This window comes from Acinonyx jubatus, chromosome B1 (genome assembly GCF_027475565.1).
Source record: "Acinonyx jubatus isolate Ajub_Pintada_27869175 chromosome B1, VMU_Ajub_asm_v1.0, whole genome shotgun sequence".
Taxonomy (NCBI): Eukaryota; Metazoa; Chordata; class Mammalia; order Carnivora; family Felidae; genus Acinonyx; species Acinonyx jubatus.
The window spans coordinates 158303865-158327798 of record NC_069382.1 but is presented as its reverse complement, the minus strand read 5'-3'; the positions used below and the strand labels follow the sequence as shown (position 1 = coordinate 158327798).

At 42.5% G+C, this 23934-nt stretch overlaps 1 protein-coding gene across 2 annotated transcripts in view; it reads left to right on the top strand.

The window, feature by feature from the left end:
• KIT (KIT proto-oncogene, receptor tyrosine kinase) overlaps positions 1-23934 on the top strand; it is an 86135-nt gene that overhangs the window by 26694 nt on the left and 35507 nt on the right. For both annotated transcript variants that reach the window (XM_027056978.2, XM_027056972.2), the window contains exons 2-5: positions 10122-10391; positions 13237-13518; positions 14615-14751; positions 19540-19711. In XM_027056978.2, the coding sequence (XP_026912779.1) occupies positions 10122-10391; positions 13237-13518; positions 14615-14751; positions 19540-19711 (861 nt within the window). The remainder of the gene's footprint in view (positions 1-10121; positions 10392-13236; positions 13519-14614; positions 14752-19539; positions 19712-23934) is intronic.

Here is a 23934-nt window from a genome sequence, read left to right as displayed (position 1 = left end):
TGGCTCCCCTTCCCCACATTATAACTCAGCCCTCTAGGAGCCGCTGCCTCCCATGCTGTCGAGCTCCAAGAGTCCTCCGTGGCCCTGAGGTTGCTGGCCTTCAACAGCACGTGCAGTCAAGGTTCCTCTTCTCCCACACCCACGACCATTGGAGATTCTGGTGCAAATTGGCGTAGGGTGGGACTGGGACGCTGGCAATTCTGGCGTGTGGCCAGCGTTGTAATGAGTGATATAGGCTAGGATGTGTCTGTTAGTGACCAGTCTTGTGTGCTGATAATTGAGGGGCTCGTTCTCTGTCCACTTCTGGTCCCCCACCGGCTGCATGCCCTCAGAGATTCTGGCATCCATCTAGAAGATCCTCTACACCACCTTATCTGGAATTTCTTGGTTCTCCTTTACCAACCTAGCCATGCCATCTCTACCCTACTCTAGCCACCTTGTGTCTGTCATCTCCTTTTTGGCCCCTCTGTATTCTTCCTCCCTGGATGATTCTAGGGACCCGGCTGGTTAGCCCCCCTCCCCCAGTCACTTGCTGTGTGCTGGTGAGTATGTTTGTGGCCCTGACACAGGCCCCCCCCCCCGCCCTCCCCCCAGCAAAGTTCCCGGACATTCCAGTGCCACCCACTGGTCCAAATACTTCTAAATCTTCTTCCTCCTCCAGGCTGTCAGCACCGCATCTCCCCATCACCTAAGCCAAACACAGGTGTCCTGTCTTCTTCCTCTCGCTTTTTCGCTGCTCAGATGCAGCCCACCCCAGGACCTTTACTCACCCATCAATACTATCCTTCACTGCTCCCTCTGAGGTCTGACCAGCACACATCAGTCGCTCCCTGTCAGGCTGGGCTCACCCCCTTCCTGTGACGAAGGGGGCCTGTGATGATCCCAAAGGGGGCCCTGTGATGATCCTGCCCCTCAGGACCTATGGCCTCACACCGTGATGTTGCACACACCTTCCTAGGTCTGCCATAGTTGCTCTTGTGTTCCCCGCTCCTAATAGACCTTTCTCCTCCTCTACCCTGGGGCTTGGCCAGGTCACACAGCCAGGTCACGCTCTTTATTCTGAGCTTTGGGAATCCTCTTCTTGCCCCGCCCCGTTTCCCTTCTTGCTCTGCTGGCTTCACTCTAAGGCTCTGTATTCTCCTGAGCCCCAGCCCCACCCAGGACAAATAGTAGGAGCTCTAGTACCATTTCATCAATGAAGACCCTTTCAGAAGTGCCTGCTTTGTTCCCGTCCCTCGCTGCCACTGATGACTAAGGCTCCGGCTTTTGTTTTTCTGCCCATTAGTTCCCTTCTGTCAATTAGTTCATAATCTTTAGACCAACGTTGCAATATACTTAAGGAGCTGCTGTTTTCAAAAACTATGCTGCAGTGAGGTCTTTGTTATTTTACGATTTTAAACCGACTTTCAAACGGCTGATCGTTTTACAGTGGTGTATTGCTATGGCTGGAAACCGTAAACTGTCTCAAATACGGAAACAAATTTTGTATAATCACTGCAAATCCTGTGTCTGATGTAGTACCAAGGCTGGGCGTGCAGATAGAGAATTTCTGTCATTTTTAAGAACTAAGTACAAATGTGCACTGTGCCAAGGGATTGGTTTTGAGGCCACGGCCACAGGAATATTGCCGTGGAAGACCTAAGACAGTGAGATCGTGTCAATTACTTGTTATTTATCTTGTGTCTAACCTGAGTAGATTTTAATAATGAGCTCTATCCCGGTAAGTGCTTTAATCTCGGAATTACAAGGTGAAAGATACAGCTGAACTCTCTCTTACCCAGAAAGTGCTTTGGAAATAGCAAGAGTTGTGAATCTGGCATCATGTGATCCATTAGGACCGTTCTCAAACTTGCCCATGGAGGTGCCGTTGAAGGTTGGGGGCAGTAGGGATTTGGATGGTATGTTTGGGAGTATGTCGTTGTAAGGTGGTTTGGTTTCTTTGAAGGCTCGTGATTTTTCCACCCGAAAAGTGAATTTATTTTACTTTCTATTTCATGATCTGTCATATAAAAGAATGTATAAAATTATCCGTCACTGAAAGAAACTGACCTGCAGGAAGACTGGTTAAAAAGCACTCTAGATCAGAGACACGCCGCTGTGTAGGATGATGTCTCCAATTACCTTCCCTGTCCGGCACCTCCACATTTAATACATGTAGTGATCCCTTCACCGTGCATTTTTTGTCACCTTCTGTATTCCTGGTGCTCTGTGAGGCTTTGAGCACAGAGAGAGATACAGACTTTGCTTTGGGTTCTGAGAGCTTGTGTGGGAGTAAGGTAGGGGCGAGGTCCTTGTAGGATGAGCTTTTCCTGACTACCACACACACCTTCACACTCTGAGAACTTTGCCTTGCCTTTCCTGGAACACACATATAAACAGCCACACGTGCCAATGGACGAGGTCTTACTGGCTCAGCCCTCACGGCCCCTGCCTCTGGAACTTTTTCCATGGCGCTTTTGGGGAAAACAGTAGCTGCTCCCTTGGAGTCCTGGGACATGTTTATCACCTTTCAGTATTTTTATTTCATTGGTGTTGGGTTTGTCCCTGAGGTCTCCATCAGCATCTACTTCACTACCACTGTAATAGTTAGGCAGTGTTGAAGCAAAAGACTTGGGTACATATGGTAGCTTGAACCCAACAGTAAAGTGGGGGCCGTGCTGGGATCCCCCGTGGCATGGCTTCCTTCAGTCTGGGTGATCCAGGATGGGTTTACAGTCTCCCTGCCACTGGGCCAGAGCATTTTTATAAGGTTTGTTTGGTTTTCACTGAGCTCATGCTCCCCCTCCCTCCCGCTTTATTCTATTTCCAGTATCATCCACTTGTTTTTAAAGCCTCTTGGGTGTTGCAGGCAATTACTAGGATCCTTCCAACTTGGTTTTCATCCAGTTTATTCCTGTGGGGATATAAAAGTATGTCAGAAAGAGTAGGATATACAAATCATTAGCCCCCCCCCCCCTTTTTTTATTACAAACTGTGGTTAAATAGTACTTGAACTAATGAGTAGTTAGACTACAATGGGGCTTTGAGCTTTGCCTTAGTAGCGACTCCTCCTGCCCTACTTCCTCAAAACTAGAATAGGCCTCTCTACGTGGGTTTTCCTCCCTGCCGTTATTTTACCTGGTTCCTTATATTTGTGTCCAAAGAAAAGGTTTTGAAATGACTTCCTTACTTTTAACCCCAGCTGTAAATCCAGGCTTTGCAGCTTAGGCATCTGTGAAGGGTGCAAAGCCCTCGGGAGGATCTTTGAGAATAGGTTTGCAGCAATGGTGGGAGGGGTCCAGCCACTGCTGGCGGGCCTGGGGAGAACCTTGTGCTCAAGCAAGTGGCTCTCACTTACACTGATCATGGAGAACCTTCTCTAGTAGAAGTGCAACCTGGACTCTTAATTAGTATTTTGTTTTATTATTATTTTTTTTGAGAGAGGGGGGCGCAAGTGAGCGAGGGGCACAGAGAGAAGAGAAGAGAGGAGAGGAGAGGAGAGGAGGGGAGGAGGACGGGAGGGGAGGGGAGGAGGAGGGGGGAGGGGAGGAGGAGGGAGGGGAGGGGAGGGGAGGGGAGGAGAGGGGCGGGGCGGGGCGGGGCGGGGCGGAGCGGAGCTCACGGGGCTCCTGTTTTACCCAAAGCGGGGCTCAAGCTCACCGATGTGGGATTCAAGCTCACTGATGTGGGATTCGAACTCACAAACTGAGATCATGACCTGAGCCACCCAGGCACCCTCAATTAGTCTTTTAATTCAGGTATACCTTGAATATTTTCTTTTCACTTAAGAAAGATGGGCGACCACATTCTTTTTGGTGGAGAAGCAGAACCTTGTCTTTGAGTTTTGGTTGACTTTGAGTTCGGGATGACTGGCGGGAGTTCTCCGCATACACCACACCCAAGATGCAAGCAAGGTCTGCGGTTTCTAACTTCAGTTTCCTTAAATGTAGTGCTCGTGAAACTGTTAGGATGCAGATCCACCCCCCCCCCCCCCCCAACCCTGTTTGTGACTTGGAGGCCCTCCTCCAATCGTCTCCTATTTTAGCCACATTGAATTTGACACTCCCTTTAGTTGAGCCGCCTTTAGAGTGTTTCTTAGTTATCAGAGAATCAACAGCCCTTCCCCCTGCCCCCGCCTCCACATACATTTCAATTTTCATAACATGCACTTAATTTATATATATAATACACCACAAGTCGAACTTCCGTAAACAGGTTTGAGAAGTAGACCAAGTGACTCTGATAGTGTGAGTAGGAGAGCAGAGGTGCAGAAAAGAACCTAATGGTCTTGAGTGCTCAGAGTCTCCTGGGTAGGAGTCCACATGGTTTTTTTTATTTTTTATATTTTTTAATGTTTATTTTTGAGAAAGAGACAGAGTGTGAATAGGGGAGGAGCAGAGAGAGGAAGACACAGAATCCAAAGCAGGCTCCAGACTGAGCTGTCAGCACAGAGCCCGACGTGGGGCTCGAACTCGCAAGCAATGAGATCATGACCTGAGCTGAGATCAGGAGTCGGATGCTTAACCGACTGCACCACCCAGGCGCCCCAGGAGTCCGCATCATTTAAAACATACAGCCTATTCAACCCAGAAGGTTAAAAGACCTTTTATGAATGCCTGCTTTGTGTAAGGTCGTAGAGAGATGGTAGTCAAGATGCTATTCGGACCCTCAGGCACAACTGTGTGGAACAAGTAAAAATAATGACAACAATTAATTATTTTTTTTAGTGATATGATTTAAAACAAAGTCAGGGGGCTCACAGAGGCTGATACCAGTGGTCAGCTAAGAAAGATCCAGGGTAGCTGACAAGGTTTGAGGCTTCACCAGCCAGGGCCTTTAAAGAATTGTTTTTTTTTGTTTTGTTTTTCTGTTTTTTTTTTTTTAATTTTAGACATTTTTCTTATTGTGGTAAAATACACATGATATAAAATGTACCATTTTTTTTAAGCGTCCAATTCAGTGCCGTTCACATTCACAATGTTGCGCAACCATCACCACTATCCGTGTCCAGAACTTTTTTTTTCTTTTTTTATCATTCCAAATGGAAATTCTGTACCCATTAAACCCATTAACGCTCCATTCCCCATCCCCCGGCCCTTGGTAGTCTGTATTCTACTTTCTGTCCCTGAATTTGCCTACTGTAGGTACGTCCTGTAATGGAATCATACAACATTTATCCTTTTGTTTCTGGCTTGTCTCACATAGCATGATGTTTGTGAAATTCATCGATGTGGTAACAGGTGTCAGAATTTCCTTTTCATGGCTGAATAATAGTCCCTTGTATGCACATACTATATTTTGTCTATCTGTTGATGGGCACTTGGGTTGTTTCTACGTCTTGGCTGTTGTAAGTAATGCTGTGAACGTGTGTTTGCAAGTATCTGTTTGTATCCCTGCTTTCAATTCTTTTGGGTATGGTTGAATTTTACACTAGTGAAAGGTTATTGAAGGTATGTTGCCATTTATCTTTTTTTTTTTTTTTTTGGCATTTATCTTGATATTGTTAAAGTCTTGCAACATTATTGACTATGATGGCCCAGAGCCATCAGTCCCTCTAGTAGTTGGTCCCCACAATGGTAGGATTTGCCATTTCTTTTTTTTGGCTCATTAATTAACATGTGTTCAGGGAATAGAAAACAACTCATAAATTAGCCTTAGCCAAACACAATTAAGGAAGCACATTTTCTAATGCAAAGAGTCCTGATGTAGATAAAACCCAATTCAACAAACATTTGTTGAGAACTTGCTATGTGCCAAACACTTTCAATAATGTGTGATTTCAGAACAATTTCAAAGCTCAGTTGGAATACCTTATTGGTCTTGAATTTAAAATATAATAAAGGCAGGTAGATGTGTATATACACTTTTTTTGAAGTTTATTATTATTATTTTTTTAGTAATCTCTACACCCAACATGGGGCTCGAACTCATAGCCCTGGGATCAAGAGACACATGTTCTTCCAACTTGTCAGGTGCCCCTTGCAAACCTTTAACATGTATCTCTGTTTTTTTTCTATTGTGAGAACATTATAATAACATTCAAGATAGTTTGGAAAAAAGAGAATAAATGATACACAGAGTCCCACTGTAATATAAGCTCTATTTTCCTTTTACAAGGTGAGTTAGAGGGTTGAACTTACAAATAATGTATTTTGAAAATAAAATCCTTAATGCTTCTGGTGGCAATTATTTTAAAATTTGTTTTTTAAATCTCTAGAAGGAAAGCCTACACCAGTGATCTCAAATTTGGAGGCTTCTTTCTTGGAGGTATCTGTAGCAGTTTAATGGATGAGTGGAGCCACTCCCTTAGTGGAGCCGCAGAAATGACATCTGTCCTCTTTTGGGGATAGATCGGTGGGCTGTTGACACCTGTTACAGGGGCTGGGTGTTTAGGAACCTGTCCTTCCTCCGATCTTTCATATGTTCAGGGATCGAAGGGAATGTTTTCATGACTGTGCCAGGGGAAAAACACAATTTAGGATTAGGAGGAGGTAAGACGTAGACGTCCGTGGACCACGTGTAAGCATCAGTACAAACCAAATGGGTGATGGGGCTGGACATGTTGGACGGATTTAGTGAGGACAGGTGATCATGGTGAGGGACTAACACCCATGAAAACAGGGCTTTCCACGTGGCATGAAGGTGAATTGTGGAGTTGGTGTGTTCTGGGGACATGGGCGGAAAGATGGGCCGAGCAAGGAATAGAGCGGTTTACAGGCTCCTTAGCCAGCCAGCCTAAGGATCTGTCTTATTGGAGAGGCAGGTAAAGGTCCAGAGGAAGCAGCTATAAATTAGTCCCATGAAAAGTGCTTGGCAAACCATACATGATGTCAGAGTTAGCTGCTGCAGCCTCTGTTAGGGTTTTTGAGGCTGGGAGTGGGGTTGTTGAGAGGTGGTGCTTTAGGCTGATAGATCTCAGGGTTATGAGGTTTGAGGAGCTGTGAGTGGGGTGGCCGGAGCCATGGAGATCTTTTATTAGGAGAGGAGGCCATCTCTCTGTGAGATAATAAGTGGCCAGTCTGGGGGTGGGACAGCAGGCGTGGAAAGACAGACAAGGAGGAGTGGCAGAAAGATTGCTAGGATTTGCTGCCAAGGAGGCAGAAGTCAGGCAGGAACCTGTTTGGGAAATGACGGAACCGTTTACATTCATAGAAAGTGAGTAAGTCAGGACCGATTGGAGGAGTGATAAGAGGTTCTGTTTTTAGAATAATCGTGTCCAATATTTACTAGTATTGTCTAGGTGCCCCCAGACGGTTCTGAGGGCTTTATATAACGGCCTTATGAAAATAGGTTCTGTTACTGTCCCTCCTTTGCAAATGAGCAAACTGAGACCCAGTTGATGAGGAACCGGCCTAAGGATCACACACTGACTAATGGCAGAGCCAGGATGGACATTTAGACTGTTTTCAGTCCAAGGTCTTACCAAGTATACTTTACGGCTTTGCTGTAATAGCCAATGTTTATTAAAGGTGCCCAGTCCTGTGTTAAGCTCCTTACATGTATTTGCCACATTTGATTCCCATAAGAACTCTGAGATGAGGGTATTTTTTTTTTTTTTTTTCTTTTTCCAGATGTGGAAACTTGGGCATAGAGAAGTTGAGTGGCCTGCCTTAGGTCACACAGTGAGGCTTAGCATACATTGGCGTGGTAGGTCTCTGGAAGTCAGCAATATTTATTCAACTGGATTGTAATATCTACATATACCCTTAAGATCCACTCCCGAGAAAACTGAATTGATCGAAATATAGGGCAATACAAATTCTTTAAGAATTTTTGGATTAAATTTACTGTCCACGTCACTGCTATTTACTTGGAACTGCTCCCTTTTCACCAGGGGATAAATAAGTGAAGTGATAGTGTCTTCATTTATTGTCGTGCCCGTTTTCATTATTTAGCGTGCTGTATAACTTTAAAAATAATCCCAAGCACTTTGTTTTTATATCCCGTCTCCTCCATCTAGATGCTGAGGCCAGCAGGTATAGGTGGTCTTGGCCTATAGCACTTATGTTGTTGGTGCTTAATAACATTTGATGATTATAATTGACCTTGTTATTACCGTCTGCGAATCCAAGTTGCTGAGCGTCTTTAATCTGGGGTGTACTTGGCATGATCTCCTGGAGCTGCAATTGAAGCCATGGTTGAAAGGTGCCCGGATGAGATCGTTTGTCTGGATGACAAATTGGAATCGAGACTGGTTATCTATGTGCACCTGCAGCAGACAGTTTGAGTGCTTCTTCAGAGCATCTTTGGTCCGTGCCTCTCCACAGACTCTCTTCCTTCTATGCTCACATGTTAAGGGATCCCTTCTGTAACTTTTAGCCTCGTTTGACTACAGATCTATTTCTCTGCCTTCTCTTGCTGTAGCTCCTCAGCAAGAGGTCTACACTTAGACTTTAACCTTGGAGCACACAGACACTCCCACTCACCTGAAACTGTACTCTCAGATTTCCTGTGATCTCTTTCCCACCAAATGCAGGGACTTTTGTTCATGCCCTTGACCTTGCTCAGCACCTGCCTTAGGACCCACCACCTTTTCTTTGAAACCGTCTGATGTGTTGCCTTCCCTCCCCTCTTTAGCAACTCCCCTTCCTTTCTGGTTGTGCCTTTTTGTTGTTTGTTTGAGTTTTAAATCTTAGCTGGGAGGGCTCTCTAAGATTCGTACTGTGTGTTCCTCTTTTTTCCACAATCTCTTACCCTTGACTGTCTGATCCCGTCTTTTAACCCCACATGTTATTGCAGGGCTCTCGCCCCTCCTGTCCCCATCCCTTTATGATTCTGTCCCCATCTCCCCACCCCCGATCATGCCAAACGTGTAGAGAGTTTCCTGGTGTGGGGTAGGTATCCCATTTCGCCCATGACCTTGCAGAAGTGATTGAAAGCACCCCAGGGAGTTCTGTTCCCCTGATGCTCCAGCCCACCTCGTCCAGGGACTCTTTCTTCCATCTCCCTCACCCAGGCTGTAGGTGAGTCTATCTTTGTAGCTTTCATTGCACTATAACCATTGATGTGTTTTTCCTCTGGCGTACACGGCATCCTTAGTCTCAAATCCTTACTGTAAGTCTTATCGCTTCTGCCTACCTGAGAACCAGAGCTTTTCACTGATTTCCTTGACTCCAATTGATCTCTAGTATCTTACTCTGCATGTCACCTTTCTACTGAAAAACGTATGGTGCCTCTGCGCATGGTCTCTTTGGTATATGTCCATGGCACGTGTCTCGTCTTTGGCCTTTTCTGGCCCAGCCCACCTCCTACTTCTTCAGCTTTAAAGCTAAAACTCGGAGCTATGTTTCACTTATTCTGACATGGAAGCAGTGTGTTCTGTAAACTCTGGAGTGTGTGTAAGAACCACGTGTTGCACTTAACGTGGACTTCTGCAGATCACAATTAATGCATTTATGCCCACAGCTTTTGCAGATCGTAATTCATGCATTTATGCGACAGATGGATGAATGAGTTGACTGCTGCAAATTTTCTAAGGTTCAAGTTCCATATTCAGAATCTAAAGTTTGCATCTTTAAACTAGGACGCCTGTCTAGGCATTAGTTTGATTAGGCTGCAACCCGACAAATGTCGTGAAACCTCTCATGGTCTGATCTTTCAAATGGGATTTTCATTTTCTGCCCTATTGTTTGGAACTCATAAATAGCTCTCCTTTTGATGAACATCACCATGTAAGGAGCACTGCATACAAATAACAGTTCACAGCCAAGCTGTGTCATGATCATGTACGTTTTGCCACGAGAATAACAGGTCAGGAGTTTTTGTGTGTGTGTTTTTATAGTGCGAGGTTTTGTTTTTGTTGTTTCCAGGCTGGGTGTCAGTAAGTCAGTACCACGGCGACGGCCCCTATTCAGAGTGGAAACTTGACCCAGCTGGGGTGTTTAGCCCAGAGAAGGCCATGGCATCCAGTGGGTTGGTTGCATACCAAGTGCGACCCGCAGGATTAGTTGAGAGTTGCAGAAAATAATTCAGTAGATGAACTTAAACTTTAAACAGAACTCTTTCTAACTATAAATAGCCGGGCAGCTCTGTCCTATTTTTATTGTAGAGCACACAGAAGATGGAAATCAATATCGGAAGAAATGCTTTATTTCGCCAAGGAAAAAGATCATACTCAACACGATTCTGACTTTTCTTGGCAGGCTCTTCTCAACCATCTGCGAGTCCGGGGGAATGGTCTCTACCGTCCATCCATCCAGCAACGTCAGAGTTAATAGTCAGTGTTGGCGACGAGATTAGGCTGTTGTGCACCGATCCAGGGTTTGTCAAATGGACTTTTGAGACCCTGGGCCAGTCGAGTGAGATCACACACAATGAATGGATCACGGAGAAAGCAGAGGCCACCAACACGGGCAATTACACGTGCACCAACGGAGGCGGCTTAAGCAGTTCCATTTATGTGTTTGTTAGAGGTAAACGTGTGGCTTTCTTTCATGCTATGCTTTGGAGAACTTAAGAGCTTGTTCTTAATTATGGATGACATATACATGGCCAGCCATAGATAAAATGTTACTGGCTGGGTCTAGAAAACCTAAAACAAATTATTCTTAGTTAGTTCCCCCCCACCCCCCCCCCCCATCTTTTGACACATGGTGGCTGTGGTTATGACTCCAGCTGAAGGTCTGCAAGGCTGTGATGCTCTTCCTAATGAGGTTACAATATGGTGAGCCCATTTGTTCTGGAAGCTCTGAGTAAACCCTGAGAATAAATTGGGCCCTTTGGGAAAGCTGCATTTTAATGCCTCGAGATCCTAGATACTCCCACTTAGTAAAAACACTTCAGGGAACTAAAGGCCTCTAAAGGCCTAAACAGGCCAACACTTCAAAAGAATTGATCCACTTTTAGGGAGCAAATTCCAGAAAAATCACCCAGTCAGCTAATCAACCCCTGTCCCTCTTAGATTCTTAATAGTTGTCAGTGGATTCATGTAAAAAAACAAACCAAAAACCCAAAGAACAGATAAAACAAACAAACTGTGACCTCTTAGAAGAAAAATATGATGGTTGGATTTCTGTACCTCATTTCCCATGACAACCTCCATGATTCATCTGTATTTGTGCTTTTCACCTCCTAATCAAGAGGAGGTTTGCTGAAGGGGGGTAGGCAGGAGAATCTTCTTGTTGATGTAAAAACAAGTACTTAAAGCTTAAGAGATATACCCAGGTTCTAGCAGGACAAAGAGAGTCCCAGTTCTGGTCCTGCGTCTGTACCTAGACTGAGGCTACCATTGAAAGAGGCTGCGTAGGAGGCCTCACCCGTGGTTATTGTGGAGGAATAATGAGTAAATTTGTCCTATATCGTAGATCTGGGCAACCTCAAGAGCTTCAGGTTTTCATTGCAACCTTCAGATAAGATCACCTGCTCTGTCGTCCTGATGTAATTGTCTTTGAGGAGACCGCATTGTGCAAATTCTAGCTCTATCAAGGGTTAATACAGTTGACTCACCTAGTGTTCACTGTAGAGAAGGTTGCCATGAAATTCACTCTGCCTCTCCTTAGTTTATCTGTTATTCTTTCCTAGGTGGGTAGCTGAAAAATACACAGTGATAAGGCGCAGCTTAGCCTCTGGGTATGATTCCGTAATTGTCGAGCTAACCTGTGTGCTGTTCTTTGACATTCAGGAAGGTACTCTTTAATTTTCAGGTGCTAATGAAGTATCATTCTGCACATTAACACAATGGGTAAACCACTGAATAAATGGGGACGACTGAATTCGCCAGGTCGGTCTGGCAGACTTCATGGTTTTCTTTAAAGGGAAAGTCTTCCTTAATAACTTAGCCCTATGCTGAATTATTACTGATTTAAGATGTTTGGATACTTAAGTGATTCATGTTACAGCAATGAAAGAAATTGGGGCGTTGTAGGAGCTAGACTAAACCACCGAGCAAGAGTAGATGTACAAAAAATAAACCAAACAAAACAGCTATGGCCTCAGACCATAGTTCAGCCATCATGAAGTACTTTATTCATAGAACTCATTAGTAAGGCTGGGAGGTGCATAATTCGTTCTGGAAAATTACCTTTCAAAATTGGTCAGTATATATTTCAATGATGCCAAGTTGATTTTTGTGGAACACCTGAATTCCAGGTAGAAAGGACAAGTAAGAAACATTTTAAACATAATCTGTTGGCCCAACCGTGTATCTGTATTCTCTTTACACAGGAGAGGTGGCAGCATATTGTGTATACAGAATGAGGTTTGTCTTTGCTTATATGAGGTCCCAGTCTGCCTGAGGCTTTTCCAGTCCACACCTGGTGTCCTGGCGTAATTGTTAATAGCACTCCCCTTCACTCACAAGCGTCCTGGTTTGGATGATAAAGTGTTTGCCACCGCATTCCTGAAACTCATGAGCTCCCCTTGGGAATATGGCTTCAGTTGATTTCCACAAGTTTGTATTAATATGCGTCTTTCAAGAGAGTATGGATAGAGCGGGACCCACGTGACATTCGTATGGGGTGGCCTGCTAATATTTTTCGCAGATTCTATGCAGAAGCCAAAAGATTCTGGAGACTGGGGACTCTGGAAGGGGGTCCCCACAGAACAGTTAAGAGGAAGAATACCTCTCCTCTCTGATCCTGATAGGTAATATCAGACCGGCTTAGTCTTGGCTCATGCTCCTTAGAGTATCCTCTGTTGTGGAAAAAGAGTAAGTTTTGTAATAAAATATCCCCAGATTTTTAAGAGCCCAAGTTGTGCTATCAGTCGAACTGCAGTTTGAGTTCCGCCCAGCCGTTTCTGGACCATGTCACTTTAGGAGAGTGTCTTTAAAAAAAAAAATAATTTTTTTTTAATGTTTATTTGAGAGAGAGACAGACAGAGTGCAAAGGGGATGGGGGAGTAAAGAGAGAGGGAGACACAGAATCTAAAGCAGGCTCTAGGCTCCGAGCTGTCAGCACAGACAGCTTGCACCCACGGACCACAAGATCATGACCTGAGCCGAAGTCGGACGCCTAACCGACTGAGCCTCCCAGGCGCCCCTAGGAGAGTCACTTTTTTGAGACTTCAGTTTCTTCATGTATAAAAGGGTGATGATGATAGTGCCCTTCACTGAGGGCTGTTTTGAGGGTTAAATGAGAGAAAGCGTAATGGTCCAAGCTTGGTGTCTGACACATGGAAAGGGACAAATGTTAACTGTTACCTAATTAGCAGCGTTTGGGTAAATTCTACTTTTGCTCGCAAAGAGAAACGTCGGAGTCATTTGAGATTTTTCAAAAATGTTTTCAACCATTCAAACTACTGATTTTTGACACGCTATAGATCCCGCAAAGCTTTTCCTCGTTGACCTTCCCTTGTATGGGAAAGAAGACCATGATACGCTGGTCCGCTGTCCTCTGACAGACCCAGAGGTGACCAATTACTCCCTCCGGGGGTGCGAGGGGAAGCCTCTTCCCAAGGACTTGACTTTCGTCACCGATCCCAAGGCTGGCATCACAATCAGGAATGTGAAGCGCGAGTACCATCGGCTGTGCCTGCATTGCTCTGCGGACCGGAAGGGCAAGTCCGTGCTGTCGAAGAAATTCACCCTGAAAGTGAGGGCAGGTAAGGGGGTGCCCTTCTCGCTTTCTTCTGGGAGGCGGAGCAGCTGTTGATGTTGATTGGTACACGACTTCTCTCTTCTCGCTGGTCCATCTTTCGATCGGCCGTCAGGCAGCTGGCTCTTCCTCACTCCCGCTGGCTTCAGACTACTGTCAGCTGCTTGTGAACTCTTTGTTGCATAGTCCCCACCCCACACAACCGCCCACGACTGCCTGCAGCGGGGTGCGTTGACCAACGACTGGCGTTTAGACCGTACAGGGGGCAGTAGGAGGAGGGGACCGCGGTGAAACCAACGACATTGGGGCACCCCAAGTTTTGTAACCGCACGAGGTGTTCCTTCCGAGGGAAACTCACTGGGAAGCTTCAGTTACACTATTTGAAAAGATTAGCATACACATTATTCACTCCTTGATTTAGTATTGACAGAGGGATTGACTTTCTCCTCGGCTGTTTAATTTTCATGCATTCCCAAACTCTTCACAATCTGAGGTGGCAAGGACCAACTGAGTACAGACTTTGTTGTTATCCTGGCGTTATGTAGATTATTTTGGTAGCTGGAAGATGTCTAGATTTTGTATCTCAGATCATCAAATTCGACACCAGTTGACATTCAGCAACTGGGGGGCTTTTTTTAAGGCTTTTGAAAAAGTGTGCTCATTGGCGTTAAGGAAAGTCTGGTTATTTAAAATGGGGGTTTTCAGAGACGGACAACGTATTACTTTTACAGCCTACGGGAAAGATGCGTGTTCGGTTAAAAGAATTTAACTAGGTGCGGGTCACATCCTCATGAAACCATCAAGGTTGTGTGAGGTAAAGATTAATGCCAGGCCTGCCCGTTTCAAAATAGCATTGTCAAGGAGCGTTATAATCTCAAAGCAGACGGTCCTATCTTTTTCACCTGGTATTAATGAATTTGCTTGAAGGATACAAGATTTAATTGCTGATGCCTGCTGATGTGCAAGCACTACAGTCAGTAGCATACCTGATATTTTATTTAACAGGCCACCGAGTAAGTTGTGCGCATTTGAGGAAAAGTGGCAAGTGAAAATGGCATAGAATAGAACAGACTATTTGAGGGTCCCGTTTCTTTTTATTCTAGCCATCAGAGCTGTCCCAGTTGTGTCTGTGTCCAAAGCAAGCCATCTTCTTAGGGAAGGGGAAGAATTCTCCGTGATGTGCTTGATAAAAGATGTGTCTAGTTCCGTGGACTCGATGTGGATCAAGGAAAACAGCCCGGTAAGTGGCTTGTTCCCTTTTTTTTTCCCCCCCAATCGATGGTTTTCTCTTTGTGGGAGATTTTAAGGTTTTTTTTTTTTCCCTTAAAAGGGTCTATTAATTGTCCTGGGGAGGCTCAGCTGGTATGTCTGTCTGAGGTGGGACTGTCTGGGCGCGAGTCGAGATGCAGATTTCCCCCTTTCGTGACACCATATGTGGGTGTGTATCTTCATTATTAGTGACACATGCATGTCATTTGGTGAATTTACGTTGAGAAAATCGAAGAGAGGACTTGAGAGTCCTTTTGTTGCTGTACGCTGTTTCTTTGACTTTCCTGGGGAAATTTTAAGAAAACTAATGATTGCGTATGCGCCTTGATGTTTTTCAGACTATTATCAAAGCTATGCAGGGCAGATTATTTAAAATATTGGGAAAAGTTGTCAATGGTTTTTTTTTTCCTTTCACGTTGAAAAAGAGTAAATGGTCTCAGATACTAACCAGAGAGCTCTTCGCTTTCCCACAAAGTGGCCTATCCATTTGAGAGCTGGGTTTCTTTTTTGTATTGATCTGACTCTCCCCTCTGAGGCTGGTTACCTGAGATCAAGTTGCTAATGGTTTTCTGTTTGTTTTAGTCACTATTAATAAAATGGTTATCTTTAATCTGAAACATTTGGACATGTTTAAGTTCTCATTCATTTAACAAATGCGTATTGAATGTCTACTATATGTCAGGTACTGTGTTAGGCATATCTTAAGTAAATTTTAGCCAGTTATAGGAAGTTTTTTTGTTTTTTTTTTCCTCTCTAAATACTCCTTAATAGCAAGGTCTTTAAAATGTCTAAATTCCCAAATATTTTGTTTTCAAATTCCCGTCGACTGAAGTTTCAGTATTTTTATTTGCACAATGTTGGCCATCTAGTTAACTAGCTTTTTTGGTGGTTTTTCTTCGTATACATATATGCATTACGTTGGAGGAAAGATATAATATAGTTTCCTTCTCCTCTTCCTGTCCTCCCTCCCCTTGCTCTGTATTCAACATTGGTGATTTCATGCCTGTTTAAAGAATGCTTTGCTAGATAAGTAACCATGGTGATTAGCGTAATGCAAAGTAGTATGATGGTATTCACATAGACTTGTGATGGATGATCCCTTGCTGGTGAAGCCTATCACCACCGACTAGGAGAATGGATTGTACTAGACTTGTTCTTTCAAACCAATGGCTCAGAGAAACAAGTTTTCGTTTCCGTATCATAGAATTTAATAAAAACGATAGTTTATGTATGGATTTTTGACTGACCTTATAGAACGCAATCCTATATAAATTGGCTTTCTATAATCCTTGATTTCAGATGAGAGAACAGTTTATACCATGTGTATATTTGAGCCTCCGTATAACTTGAAAATTAGCTTTTTTTTCTATGAGGAATTATATTGCCCCAGGCAGTTTTGTTCTGAACCGTTTTTCCCTGGAGTCCTACATGCCATTCCCAATTAATCCACTGGCATTGGAAGATAAGCCTTTGGTATTGGGAGCTCTTTGGGGAAATCCCAGTGTGCATCTCAAGGGTTAAGGAAAACCAAATCACATGCAAACAATATGTAATATGTGACTTGCAGATGGGGCTCATGGCTCTCCGCCAAGGTTCATCCATGAATCTTTTGTTGATATCCTTTGGCTTAATTTGAAATACTTAGTACTCTTAGCACTATCAAATTATTTTAAAAATCCATGGTATTTGACTCTGACCCTTTGGAATAACTAACTCACAACGAAATCTAGGATAAGATGACTGTCCTAGAGTTTTTGCTGTTGTGTGTTTTAAAACGTAGGAGAGTCTTGGCGTTTATTCAACACTTGTGAATCTTGGTTAGCTTTTCTGATGCTTTTAAACCCTTGTATTTTTTACTTTTAATTAGGATATTTGACAGTGTCCTAAAAATGCAGGTTTGGGTGTTGGGTCTGCATCACTACTGAGGTCCAAGCTTTTCCTTCCCGCATTGACATGTTCATTGTTCAGGTTTAACTCCCTGTTAGAAGACCTTTGGCCTCTTGGGAGAACTAGAAGGAAGAGATACCATAAATCTAGAATGTGTGATGTTACCTGTCCATCGTCACTCTGCCTTTGCAGAGAAGTCTATGACATGATGGACCGGGAGAGGACAGAACAATGTCACCTCACCTTGCTATTGCATCTTCTTGATTGATCTTCTGCAGCAAAATGGCAGATTTCTGCCAATTACTAGAAGAATCTCTGGGAAGGGAGTATCTTCAAATCTGCCTAGTGCTTCAAATTGGAAAGGCGTTTCAAGACCTTTCTTTAAAGACCTTCTCTCCTTCCCTTTCAGAAACAAAAGCTGGGTGGGATGCCTGGGTGGCTCAGTTGGTTAAGCGTCCCACTTCTGCTCAGGTCATGATCTCACAGTCCGTGACTTCGAGCCCCGCGTCGGGCTCTGTGCTGACAGCTCGGAGCCTGGAGCCTGCTTCGGATTCTGTGTCTCCCTCTCTGACCCTCCCCCGTTCATGCTCTGTCTCTCTCTGTCTTAAAAAAAAAAAAAAAAAAAAGAAACAAAAGCTATGACTGCTCGTATCCTTGACTTGCTCAAGATCTCACAGTTAGTTAACAAAGCAGGTTTCTGTTCTTTTTATTTCAAAACATTCAGCTTTGGCAGTCTGCTCTTATGTATGCTCATTTTAATGTAAAAATTTTTTTCCAAAAATATAATAACATGAGGAAAAAAAGAGAAACAGATATAATTCTACCACTGCATGTAGCAGTGCTATGCAGTGGAAATATAATGTGAACCTCCTATGTAATTTAAAATTGTCTAGTAGGCACATGACAGAGAGTAAAAAAAGTAAAATTGATTGTAATATATTTTATTTAACCTTGTATAGCTAACATATTACCATGTAATTAACAAAAAGTATCAATGGGTTATTTTACATTACTTTTTTGATATTAAGTCTTCCAAATCGGAGACATATTTTATATTTACAACCCAACTCAGTTTGGACCTCAAGCATCTCAAGAGCTCCAGTAGTGTTTATGTTGGCTGGTTTTTTTTTTGAAATTTATTTTTATTTATTTATTTTAATTGAGAGCATGTGGGCCGTGGAGGGGGTGGGGGTGGGGAGAGAGGGAGAGAGGGAGGAGGGAAGAGAGGAATCTTAAGCAGTCTCTACACTCCCTGCGGAGCCCAACGTGGAGCTCAATCCCATGATCCAGGGATCATGACCTGAGTTGAAATCAGAAGTTGGATGCTGAACCGACTGTGTGACTGGTCTTTATAAACACTATATAGCCCACTTTTTTTGTTTTTTTCATATTTCTTATTTCTTTTCTCTCTGCCCCCATGCATCTGTATTATCACATGGTTGCCATTCTAAGGTACACTCGATTTAGGTGTTTTAAGTAATATAAACATTTTTCTTATTTTCACATTCATGATTTTGATCCTTGGTAGACATTTAGGTCATCTCTGAGATTTCACTGCAGTAAATATTTTTGAGCTTTTTTTTTTTTTTTTTTTTTTTTTGATTGAGTTATTTCCTTGAAATAAATTTGCTGAAATCGATCAGGGGATATGAACGTACTGCCAAGCTGCTTTCCACAAGGATTGTTCTGATTTACAATGCCGTCAGAATGGTCTAATGCTAATAGGCTCACCATGGCCTGGCCAGCAAAAACCCTTGATCTCGCTCCATGTCAGTATCAGCTCCTTTATTTTCTTTTTTCAGTTGTTATTTTTTCAATTGGAACGTGTTCATATTACAGAAAATTTGGAAGATGAAGAAAGCTCTTTGGTACTCCTTTTAATCTTTTCAGAGAGGAGCTATAGTTTATATTTTACTTTATTCCCATGATATTTTCCATACCAGAAATCTCTCCATGTGTGAATGGTGATATCACAAGAGTAAATTTGTAACTTTTTCTCTTCAGCTCATGCTTAAGTAATTTGGGTTTGGTCTTACATGTTTTACATACTTTGGGACCCCCCCCTTTTTTTTTTTAACGTTTATTTATTTTTGAGACAGAGAGAGACAGAGCATGAACGGGGGAGGGTCAGAGAGAGGGAGACACAGAATCCGAAACAGGCTCCAGGCTCAGAGCTGTCAGCACAGAGCCCGACGCGGGGCTCGAACTCACGGACCGTGAGATCATGACCTGAGCCGAAGTCGGACACTTAACCGACTGAGCCACCCAGGCACCCCAATGGGACCCCTTTTAATAGTTGCCAAAATTCTGCTGGGTAAGAACTGTAGGATGAATTTCCAAGCTAGCTTTAGACATTGGGATTCTACTTTTATTCATGAAAATAGTATAAATATTAATAGAACATGATTATTAGAGATGTGTTTTCTTGCAATCGCTAGGATATAAAATTAACAAAAAATACATGTAACAGGAAATACTGATATGATCTAACTATGCTGACTCATTGTAAACTAGAGTAAAATATCAGCATTGTAAAATGTGGTATTTCTTATATAGTAACTTCTAAAATTTGGCACTGTTAAATATTTAGTGCTGCAGAGAATTTGGAATCAGGTATGCCATGGTTATTAAAAAATGAATTTTCATGTTTTTTCTAATAGTGACTACCTTTCAATATAATCCAGGGATATGAAGTGTTCCAATGACAGACTTGTCATGATGCTTTATTATTCTTACTTAAGTAGTGTATAATGAATGTTAATATGGAGAAGTTAATTGCTGCTATTTTTAATTTATCTAGCTAGGAAAGATCCTGAATATAAATTTTATGGTAATCTTTGATTTTTTTTTTTTTTTCCTGTCCTGTAACCAGCAAACTAACGCACAGCCACAGAGTAATAGCTGGCACCAAGGTGACTTCAATTTTGTACGTCAGGAAAGGTTGACGATCAGCTCAGCAAGAGTTAACGATTCTGGAGTGTTCATGTGTTATGCCAATAATACTTTTGGATCGGCAAATGTCACAACAACCTTGGAAGTCGTAGGTAAATATCTCTATGCGAACGTATAAATTACCGGCAGTAGTGAAAGAAGACGTTGCTAGAGAGTTTCCTTTTTATGTTAATAGAATCTTGAAGCGATTCTTAGAAATTTTATGATCACGGAATGAATGAATGAATGAAAATGATCACGGTAGCCTTTTTCCAACTAGAGCCCAAGAGCAGATCCTACCAGTTTAATAGAGGGGAAGAGGAAAGATGTAACTGAAGTTGTTTCAGTGGGCCATTTTCTGCCATCCACCCTCCCCTCCCCACCACACAAAGTGTGAACTGGAGCTTTTTCAAAACTTCTGGTCCTTGCTGAATGACTTGAGTTTGGAAGTGGGTGTAGACTTTCTCTATGGAGGAAAGCAAGTGCTGAGAGCCTACAGTATTTCTCTGCATCTTTTAGGGAGGCGCCTCAGTCTTTGGTTTATCTTTTTTACCGCCCAGGGGTCTGGTTTATTTGTTGCAGGAAGGGCTGAATTGGGCTTTTTCTTCCTAGTATGCCCCTCACTTCACCCTGTCTTGTAGCCTTATAGGCCGTAGCATAAACCTTCAGGAAGGAACCCCACTGGGGTTAGTTAGGTCCTTGGTTCTACCTAGCATAAACTGGATCATGGTACCTATGGTCCTAAGCGCATCTAGCTAGTACATACTATGTAAAGGTTTAACCTTTTCTTCCCTCCTCTGGAAATCTCACCAAATCTTTATTTTCCAAGATCTACTTAATGAGAGCAGAATGCAGTGAAGTACTGTTCTTGATTTCCTGGAAATAATAATAATTTTTAAATTACTTTATTTACACTTTTTTTTTCTTTGGTCTTTTGAGTATTGTTCGAATTTAATCTATTTTCTTTTTAGTGCAGTTATGTTCTTAGTGCTTGACTTTGATTAAGTACTTGCATGGTGGTGAAACTTCCTCATGAGCAATAATAAAACGATGTGATATTTGTTTTCATTTCTCCTCTTTCCCCCCTGTTTCTTCAATAATTTATGAAGCAATGTTAGAGGTCTGTGATTTATTCTACAATAATCTCATATAATTTTGGTGTTTCTGCCCATGTTGTAATGGAAAGCATTACACACTAAATGTGGAAAAGACCCTTTACTTGCAATTATAGAGTCAGTGTGCAGAAAGAGTATTATTACTTTTTCCCTAAACGTGATTGTGAACCATTTATTAATTTGAATAGAAAGCTATGCTTTTAAAATATTAAACTCCATAAGTGCTAATTTGCTAAGTTGATTAGGGAGCATGTTGATATATCAGCTTCAGCTCCAGAAAGCAATTAGTAAGGATGTTTTGAGCATATTATTGTATGTAATCAGATTTTTAAAATCCATTCATCAATTTCCAAGAATATAACTGTATAACTGGAAGGGCTTGTGGCTGTGAAATCTGAATCCGGTTTTGTATTGTTTCGGGATGGGTTGGGATGGGACAAGAAAGAGGGAGACAAAGAGGAAAGTCATTTCTTTTGGGGCTGGAGGTCGGATTTGAATATGAGGTGGATCCCTTCTTGGCCTTTCAGCTAAGATCAAGTGTGCATATGACGTGCAGTGGCTTTGGGATAGTCCCCACCTGGTTTTGAACTGGAGCTGTGCCACCTGACTTTTGAACGCACCCTACTTTACCTCTGCCTGCATTTCCTCTTCTGAGAAACACAGCCTCCAACTCCAAAGGCTGCAAAGAGGAGAAAAGGCAATAGATTTTATAGAAGTGCCTGGCATAGAGTTTGCACTTGATGAAATGTCAATGCGTCACCAACTTCTTAATGCAGAAGTACCTGAAAAAGATCATACTTTCTGTTCAAACAACGCCGATGGAGTTCTTTGATTCTAATAACTCTTACACTTCATGAATTTGAAGCTCTATTCCACTATAGGACATAAAACTATATTGAGCCTGTAAAGAACTCTAGAAAACTCAGGAAAACTTCGGTAGTATATATATGTGGTGATAATGAGACAACTCACTTCAGTGCAATTATTGTCTGGAATATTTGAGTGTTTTGCTTTGGGTGTGTTTGAACGGATGACCTTAAGAACTGGAAACTGTAACATAGCATTTAGATGAAACATTTGTTCCCTCAGAATTAACCTAAATTTGCTTTAAAAATGACAGGAGGTTTTAATTTATGATTTAGGTATTAGAACAAGATGGTGGTTTCCATCTCCAACTTTGACTTGGATGAGTTTTTATTCTCACCTATGACAGATCCTTTTCCATTACTGCAAAGGAGAGTTGGACTCCACTTTTTCTTCTGAATCTATAGGAAAACCAAGAGGCAGCCTATGCTGTAATGACAACTCCTGGGAGACCTTAATATATGTAGCCAAATAGTGCCAAAAATAATGAAAAATGTATTTAAAAGCTCATAATTACTAAATTTGGAAAAAGAATTAGAAGAATAAAATGAAAGCTCTTCCATAATCCCACTAAATGTGACATAACCATTTTTAAGATTTGGTATATTGCTTGTATTTTTGTATGCAGCAGGGTTTCAGTGATGCATACAAGCTTATTCTCTCTCTCTAACTGGAAGTATTATATGGAGAGTCTAGGGATATGTTACAGTGAGAAAAGCCAAGCCTGGCGTCTCACAAACCTGTATTCAAATCTGTGCTCTGCCCTTGGGCAGCTAGCTCTTAAGCTTTCCAGGACTGGATATCTTTCATCTATACATTAGGAGTTATAAGCTTTCTCCCCTAGTATTGTTATGGAATTAAATATTTGTCATAATTGTTAATTAAAATGTAATGCCAAGCTGCTTAAGGCAGTTCTTGGCACATAGCAAGCATTCCATAAATGGTGGCTATAAAAATAATATTGGCAATTATTTTATTACGTGTTTTTCAAGCTCTTTTTTTTTTTTAATTTTTTTTTTCAACGTTTATTTATTTTTGGGACAGAGAGAGACAGAGCATGAACGGGGGAGGGGCAGGGAGAGAGGGAGACACAGAATCGGAAACAGGCTCCAGGCTCTGAGCCATCAGCCCAGAGCCTGACGCGGGGCTCGAACTCCCGGACCGCGAGATGGTGACCTGGCTGAAATCGGACGCTTAACCGACTGCGCCACCCAGGCGCCCCTCAAGCTCTTTCTTATGTTGTTGTCATAGAACCATTTCTAACCAGTACCCTGATTTTTAAAATTATTATATCCAAGGTAGAGAGCCGTTCTTTTTGCGTGTAGCTACCCACTAAGAAGAGTTCTCCAACGGAAATTACAGGGTTAAATTGGAGAATAGATAATTATAGAAAATCTATATTGCTAAATGCTTTCTGAAAGAGTTGTGCCAATTTACAGTGTGTAATTCAGCACGCTACTTTTACCACACTTGCAGAATTATTGAGTTTCTTTCAAATTAGTTTTGCTATTTTTCCATAGGATGGATAGACTTTATTTTTTAACAGCTTTATTGAAGTTTTGCTATTTTTAAGAAGTGAAAAGTGATGCTTTATTTTTAATTACCAGTTTAGGGGTGCCTGGGTGGCTTAGTCGGTTGAGTGTCCAACTCTTCTTGATTTTGGCTCAGGTTGTGAGATCGAGCCCCATGTTGGGCTCCATGCTGAGTGTGGAGACTGCTTGGGATCTTCTCTCTCTCTCTCTCTCTCTCTCCCTCCCTCCCCCTCCCTCCCTCCCTCCCTCTCCCTCTCCCTCTCCCTTCCCCCCCTCCCTATTGGGCTCTTTCTCAAATTAAAAATTGATTTACTAGTTTAAATATTTTCCATCTATTGATTTTCATGTTCTTTTTCCTATTACCTTAATTTTACAGTATAAACATTTAAAATTGCTATGTATTCAGATTCTTAGGACTTTTCATGATTTGATTTTGTTTCTTCTGTTGTTTTTTTTTTTCTTTTTTTTTTTAATGTTAATTTATTTCTGAGAGGGAGAGAGACAGAGCGTGAGCAGGGGAGGGGCAGAGAGAGAGTGAGACAAAGAATTCAAAGCAGGCTCCAGGCTCTGAGCTGTTAGCACAGAGCCTGATGGAGCTCGATCTCAAGAACCACGAGATCATGACCTGAGCTGAAGTTGGATGTTTAACTGACTGAGCCACCCAGGCTCTCCTCTTCTGTTTTATTTTAGAAATAAAATGTCTAGAAAACTGCCCCCTCTGTAGAAGTTTGATAGGAGTTAATTCTGTTGTCAGTTAAAGATACAGTTTGATTATTAAAATGCTGTACTTGGGGCGCCTGGGTGGCTCAGTCGGTTAAGCGTCTG